At 55.5% G+C, this 7,444-nt stretch overlaps 1 protein-coding gene across 1 annotated transcript; it reads right to left on the reverse strand.

The window, feature by feature from the left end:
- Positions 1 to 1,973: 1,973 nt before the first annotated feature.
- DNAJB8 (DnaJ heat shock protein family (Hsp40) member B8) lies at positions 1,974 to 2,675 on the reverse strand. The gene has a single exon (XM_055342704.1). It carries the CDS (start codon positions 2,673 to 2,675, stop codon positions 1,974 to 1,976), a length of 702 nt encoding a protein of 233 aa, XP_055198679.1.
- Between the last annotated feature and the right edge of the window lie 4,769 nt (positions 2,676 to 7,444).

The raw sequence follows: 7,444 nt of genomic DNA on the forward strand, positions 1-7,444 counted from the left end.
TCTTGCCCCTCTCCCAGGGCAGGGCCTGGAGCTGAGCACAGAGTGGGATAGAAATTCTGAACAGAAGAACCATTACTTCCCCAAGGGCACATGAGAATTCCTAGGCACTTCCTCATTCACACCTTTGGCCACACAAAGCTTGTGGCCCACTAAGATCTCCGGCTCCATATCCACACATGGTTGACATAGCCAGGTCTGCCCAGCCCAATTTCCTTCTTCTCTTTAAAGCAGAGTTACTATATTCACTCCAGTTGCAAGAGTTGGTCATCTTATTTCTCACGTGGGCAATAGCTCTGCATCTGTTCCCCTCCCCAGTGAAGTGTGTCTGAGAATGTGAGGCGTGTGCCCTTTGTGGCTCCTTCAAAACCTTATTGAGGATGTAATGCTGAGGACAGAGCTCTGTGGCCCAGCTATAGAGACCTCACTCGGGCTCATAGACAAACACCTTCATACAACAAATACTTATTGAGTATTTACTATATTCGTGCCTTGGGCTAGGTACTGGAGATGAACAAAAACAGGATCAGAGCTCCTATTTTTGTGGAGTTTATAGCCTCCTGGGGCAGCAGACCAAAATCTAACCATCCTCCACTTCTCTGTGCTACACAAATACGGATGAAAATGTGTGTGCGATGTCTGCACATCAGGCTATAGTCTCCCCTATGTAGGCTTCCTTCGGGGGTCATTGGGGAAATCCTACAACAGAGCCCCAGTCCTCAGAACACCTGCCCAGGGTCCTTGTACATGTCCATGGTCTTGTCTGCTGGACTCACTTTCTTTCCTACTTGCCCCTCTGCTCGCAGCCCATAAAGCTGCTCAAAAGATGCCCACCAGCTATGCTGACCAGCACTAGAGCATCATACCAACAGCCTGTCCTGAAGTCCACCCCGTGGGGCCCAGCCATGAGCACTACAGAGGCACACAGGAGCCTTCACCGCAAACTGTGTTTCTTGGTCCGAAACAGGACCCAGTATTTCCTGTCTCCTGCTCCAGCACTCACTTCCTCCTAGACAACCAGCCTCACTCTGGCTTGCCTAAGATCAGCGCATATCTCTCAACACCCCAACACAAATATACCTTGCCCCTTAGTCCCAGGCGTTGCTCTAGACTCTGGGTCTAGAGCAGTGAGTGATGAGGGGTTACAGGTCCTGCCCCTTGGACCTGCAGTGTCGTCAAGGAGGCACACATCCCTCAGACAACACATAAGGGCCAGGGTGAAATGGGTGAGGGGCCTTCAGAGTGGGGTAGGTGGAGGACTAATTCAGAATAGTGATGTTGGGGAAAGCTTCCTTGAAGAAGTGATGCTTGAGCAAAGGCCTCGAGATGAATGGGCATATACCAGGGAGAACAGCATGTGCAAAGGCCCTAAGGTTGCAAGGCATTTAGTTCAGTGGAGGAATAGAGGGTTGCCAGTATGTCTGGGGCTCAGAGAGTGAGGGTTGCAGGGTGGTGAGACTGAGAAGGCGTGCAGGGACCTGACCACCAAGGCCCCATGGTGAGGACGACGCCTGAGGTCTTTATGCTTAGAGCAGAGGGAGCCACCGAAGGTACACAGCAAGGCAGGCATCATGATGTAACTTGTGTTTGGCATGATGGTTGCGCAAAGCATCACTGAGGGGGCAGTGGGCTGAGACATGATGCAGCCCCATCAGAGAGCAGATGGTGGGCACAGAGGAACAGGGCTGGGTTGAGATAGACAGACCCCAGCCCAGATGACACAGACAAGAGAGATCACCCCCGCATCTCCCAGTAACGCAGCCTGGGTGTGGAGGTGGTGCCGAGGGGCCTGAGCGCTTGCGATCCTCTGCATGGGGCTGGGGCCCAGCCGGCCCAGCAGGTCCCCACACCCCACACATTCAGGCCAGCTGTTTCCATGAACTCACTTGGCATGTTTATTAACCCTGAGCCTAGCTTGCGGCCCGTGCGGCAGGTGGGTGGCGGCGACAGCGGTGGCCCCAGGGAGGGCCGGCCACTCACTTGTTGTCCACCCGCTTGAGCTGCTCCTTGCCATTGATGGTCACCGACTTGAGCTGCCCGTCCTCCTCCACCTCCATGCGCTCCTGCCCATTCTCCACGATGCGCTTGGTGGTGACCTTGTGTCCGTTGACCATCTCGGTGGACGACATCACTGACTTGAACCCTGAGCTGCTGGCGCCGGAGCCCCCGAAGGAAGTGGACGAGAAGGTGGTGCGGCTGGCACCGCCGGCCCGGCCCAGGGCGTTGAAGGCCGAGAAGGCCTCCACGAAGGCCGGGAACTCCCCGAAGCCCGCTGAGAAGGCGCCCCGCAGCCCATGGCCCCGGCCCGCGCGGTCGCTGTGGAAGGGCGCATCCCAGAAATCAAACGAGAACGGGTCCAGGCCGCCGAAAAACTCACGGAAGATGTCCTCGGGGTTCCGGAAGGTGTAGCCCGTGTCGAAGGGGCTGCCGTAGGGGGTGCTGGCCCCGCCGCCGGCCCGCCAGCTGTCGCAGCCCGCGCGGTCGTACGCCGAGCGCCTCTTGGTGTCGGACAGGACCTCGTAGGCCTCGGACACCTGCTTGAACTTCTTCTCGGCCTCCTCCTTGTTGTCAGGGTTCTTGTCGGGGTGCCAGCGCAGGGCCAGCTTGCGGTAGGCCTTCTTGATGTCTTCCGGGGAGGCGCTCGACTGCACCCCCAGCACCTCGTAGTAGTTGGCCATGCTGCGGCCGGTGGGGGGCAGAGGCGGGGGCGAAGGTGAGCTGGGCACGCGGGCCCGGGGGCTGGGATGACCCGGGGGGAGGCAGCAGCTGGTGTGGGTCCCTCTGCGGGGGCCTTGCTGGAATCTGCTGGCTCCGGGCGCGGCTCTGCCTGGCGGCTTTACCTTTTCATAGTACCAGTTCTCAGGGACTGGTGGGCGCCTCCCCTCAGAGGAGTGGGGGGAGGGGGACACTGCCACAGTGGGGCCAGGCCAGGGGCACACCCCCCTGCGGAGCCGAGGCCTGGCCCTTTGTGACATCAGCCCCTGGGCGGGGCGGATCCCGCCCCGCGTCCAGCCCCGCATTGGCACAGGCAGGCACACCAGCCTGCCCCCCACTGCCGAGGTCGGCACCCTGGCGGGACTAGGATCTGGAGCTTGCTTCTGCTGGGCCTGTGGGCTGGGCTCCTGGGAGCCAAGGAGCAGAGGCAGGGTCAGCCGCAGGACCGAGTCCAGGTGGGCAGTGCAGGTCGGGACCACCGTCGGGGGGGGGAGGGAGGACTTCCTGGACACATCCGCTTAGCCCACTGGCTGGGTTGTTAGGATGGAGCTGGTGGGGGGGGGGTGGCACGTGAGGAACCAGGAAGGGAGGCAGGAGCAGGAATTAATTCTTCTTGCGCCCTCTATCAGGTCAGATCCTCAGAAGTAAGGCCTGCAAAGGCAGCAGTGTTCGTCAGTGTCTAAGACCATGCCTGACAATCAATAAACATTTGTTGAATGAAAGAGGCTCAGAGACATGTAGGATGTACTCGAGGCCACACGGCACATCAGTGAGAGAGAGAGACAGAGAGAGATGCAGACAGACAGGCTGTCTGAGGACAGCAAATGAAAAGAAGCATTCCACTCACTTCTGATAAGAAAAATCGGGTTTGGGACACCTGGGTGGCTCAGTGGTTGAGCATCTGCCTTTGGCTCAGGGCATGATCCCAGGGTCCAGGGATCGAGTCCCACATCGGGCTCCCTGGGAGGAGCCTGCTTCTCCCTCTGTTTGTGTGTCTGCCTCTCTCTGTGTCTCTCATAGAAAATGAATAAAATCTTTTAAAAAATAATCGGGACTGATAGTGTGACTAGTGAGTATAGTGAAGTGAATGGTGGTCCCCCCAAAGTTATGTTCCTGTCCTAATATGGGGAACCTGTAATGTGATCTCATTTGGAAAAAAAGGGTCTTTGCATATGTAATTAAATTAGGGATGTTGAGACGAGAGTATCCTGGATTATGTAGACAGGTCCCCAGTCCGATGACAAGTATCCTTATGAAATCACACAGAACAGGGGTGGCAATCTGCACAGGGGGAGCCCACAGCCACCAGAAACTGCACAGCCTTGCTGACACCTTGCTCTTGGACTTCTGACCTCCAGAACCATGAGAGGCTACATTTCTTTCATTCTAAATCACCCAGTTTGTGATCATATGCCCTGGCAGCCCTGCAAAGCTAGTAAGATGAGTGAGTAAGGAACCACATGTTCCTAGGCATTTACATTTCTTTAATTCTTGCTCCGATGTTAGATCATATTGAGAAATAGCAATTAACAATACTGATTGACATCTATTCCTCCTTTTCCCTCACCCTCCTCTAGTTAAGATGGAACACACTACTTAGTAGCTGCACCAATGAGGAACAGATCTATTGGGATCACTAAGTCTTTTTTTTTTTTTAAGATTTTATTTATTTATTTTGAGAGAGAGAGCAAGTATGAGCAGGGGTAGGGGCAGAAGGGAACAGGGAGCCTGATGCAGGGCCTGACCCCAGGACCCTGGGATCACGCATGACCTAGGCTGAAGGCAGACATTCAACTGACCGAGCCACCCCCGGATCACCAAGTCTTACCTAGGAGGGCATGCCTCTTCCTCTCCCAGCCCCAGCAATCTACCCCCATGCCTGCCTTCTCTTCTTGCTTTCTATAGCCCTTACCCTTCTCTGTATCCTCTCTCTGTCTCTCTCTCCTCCTTCCGTACTCATCAGCGCTGAGTTCCCAGCCCCTAGTAGGGGACAGCAGGTTCCAGCCAGTCCCAAATGCCAAGAGGAATGAAAGCAGAATCTGGAGACACTTTGCAAGCCCAACTGAGAGTGATAGAGGCAGTTGCTCCCACCTGCCTTACTGGGAGCAGGACTTGTCCACTGTGGCCCCTGTCCACCCACCCACATGGGCTAACACCCAACACATGTCACTTGACAGAGGAAATGAACAGGAGAGAGGCAGTGGTGAGTGTAGGAGCAATTATGGTGGTGATGGTGAAGTTGTTAATGGCAGAAGAGGTGATAGTGGCAGTGACAGTAGTCAGGCTTGTAGCGAAGAGGTAAAGTGTGGTCGTGACAATGGAGGGGATGGTAATTGGGGACTAGGGGTGATAGAGGTGATATTGATAGTGATGGTGGAGATGTGACAGGAGGTGATGGAAAGGCTAGTAGTGGCACTGTTGGGGAGGTTGGTCATGGTGACAGTGGTCCTGGAGGTGGTGACGCTGGTGATGGTCATGGAGGCAGTGCATGTTGCGTGCTGTACGGCTTTGCTTCAGAAACGCCCCCCTCATCTCGGAGCCTTATGACGGACATTTGGCCCTTGCCCACATCACTGGGGCTCCAGCTCACAGGTCTTCTCATCTGGATCCTGGATGAGGGAGTGCTCTGGTCTGGAACATACCATTCAAATGGTAGAGAGGGAGGAAGTGGGAGCTGAGAGAAACGTGGAGTGCCTCTGAAGACTTCTCCTGGGATGTGATGTACCCGTGTCACCTGTGCTCTCACCACGTGGCCCAGGCCAGCATCAGTGGGGTGGGGAATGGTACTCCCCTTCAGGAAGGTTCTACAAGTCTCCAGCAATAGCTGGGCAATGCTGCAGTAGACTGCTGGTGATCGTGGGGGTGATGGAAATGGTAGTAACGGTGGCCCTGGTGCTGCTGGCGATGGCAGTGGGAGTGCTGATGATGGTTCCACTTGGCTGAATGGAGTTGTGACAGCAATGGAGGGATGCCGACAACGGTAGGAATCATGACGTGCTCTAGCAACAGTGCTGATGCGACGGTAATAATGCGGCAGATGTGATGTCCGCCACTCTCCTTCACCATCTCCTCTGCATCCTAGGGAATTAGGGAAGATTTTCCAGAATCCTCTTACCCATGTGGTTTCCGGGTAGAGTCTGCCAATGCGTGTGATTTCGAAAGTGGAAGAGAAAGAGGCAGCTGAAGGCAGATGACATCCGGAGGTTTGCAGCAAGTCCCAGGCAATCCTCTGAGACCTCTCTGCTTCAGAGCTGCAGGCTGAAGCTTCCAGGCAAGCTCTTGAGATCCATGCACTTTGGAGCAGCAGGCAGACCCTCAGGATGACTTGTGTTCCCAGTCTTTATGCCTCAGGTCATCCAATGGTTGTGAAAACTCCTATTAAATGCCTTCATACCTGTTACAGTCAGCAACTGCGTGCATCTGGTCACGGCGACGGCAGCTCTGATGGTGGTAGTGGTGCAGGTGGCTCTGATGGTGACAGTGCAGGCAATGGTGACAATGTGATGATGGCAGAGGCGGCATTGGTGGTGAAGGTGGCAGAGGTGATATAGGAAATGATGATGGTACTAATGAGGGAGGTGGTTGAGGTGGAAACGGTGGTGTTACAGGGGATGGTGATCGTAGAAATGGTCATCATGGTAACGTGGTGGAGGTGAAGATGGTGGTGGTGACAACAGTGACTGTGGCGATGCTGGTGGTGGTAGTGGTGGTGATGAGGGCCATCCTGGTGGTCAAGGTAATGTGAATACTGGTTGAGGTGGAGGTGGGTGGTTATGGTGATGGTGGAGGTGGTGTCAGAGGTGGGATGGTGGCAGTGATGATGATGGTGCTGGTCTGGGCAACAGCAGTGATGGGCCTTGTGGAGGTCACAGTGACAATGATACTGGTTGAGGTGATGGAGGGACAGGGACGGTGGGATGTGGTGGTGGTGATGGTGGTGGTGGCGTGATGATTGTGATGTGGTGTGGTCAGTGATGATACTGGCTGAGGAGGAGATGGTCATGGTGGTGATGATGATGACAGTGACAGCAGGAATGACAGGAATAGTGGTGGTGATGACGGTGAAGGGAGGAATGATGATATGTTTATGGCGATGGTAATAGGGTAATGTGACATTGGTCGGGGGGTGGTTGGCGACAATGGCATCACTACAACAGAAGCCTGAGGATCCCATAGCAATGTAATTGAGGCAGTGTGTGGGTGGTTTCATCGAGGGACAAGGGACCCAGGGTGTTGAGATACCCCAGATCCCACAGACAGTTCCCCTCAAGCCAGGCGCCCCTTGCCCTGCCTCGCCTGAGCCTTGTGCCGCCTGCACTGTCTTTCCAGGGAGGAACTTTCCTGGCCACTGCTGGCTCCAGAGCCCCCACAGCAAGATCTCTGCACTGCTCTGACCTCAGGCCCTGTGCTTGTGGCCCCCACCCTGGGGTGCTCTGTAAGAGGTAGTGGGGATGGAGACGGGACTGGAGACCCCCTTGGGTCATGGCTGTCCCGGGGCTCAGAGAGCAGAGCACGCAGCAGGCCTCATGGGAGGGTGTACCAGCTACACGGAGGCAGAGCCGAGCTCCTCACTGACGGAGATGCCCTGGAGATGGGAAGCCCTCTCCAGTGTACCAAGGGCGAGGTGGGGGTCAGCTTCCCGCAAAGGCACGTGTGGAAGCTGGCAGCGTGCGGAGGTGATCTTCCCTTCAGAAAATGGCTCTGAGTAATGTCCTCGGAAACCCAAAACTGA

This window comes from Nyctereutes procyonoides, unplaced genomic scaffold, assembly GCF_905146905.1.
Source record: "Nyctereutes procyonoides isolate TBG_1078 unplaced genomic scaffold, NYPRO_anot_genome, whole genome shotgun sequence".
Classification (NCBI taxonomy): domain Eukaryota; kingdom Metazoa; phylum Chordata; class Mammalia; order Carnivora; family Canidae; genus Nyctereutes; species Nyctereutes procyonoides.

Excerpts from the sequence above, each read along its gene's own strand:
- DNAJB8 (XM_055342704.1), bottom strand. The coding sequence starts at position 2,675 with ATGGCCAACTACTACGAGGTGCTGGGGGTGCAGTCGAGCGCCTCCCCG.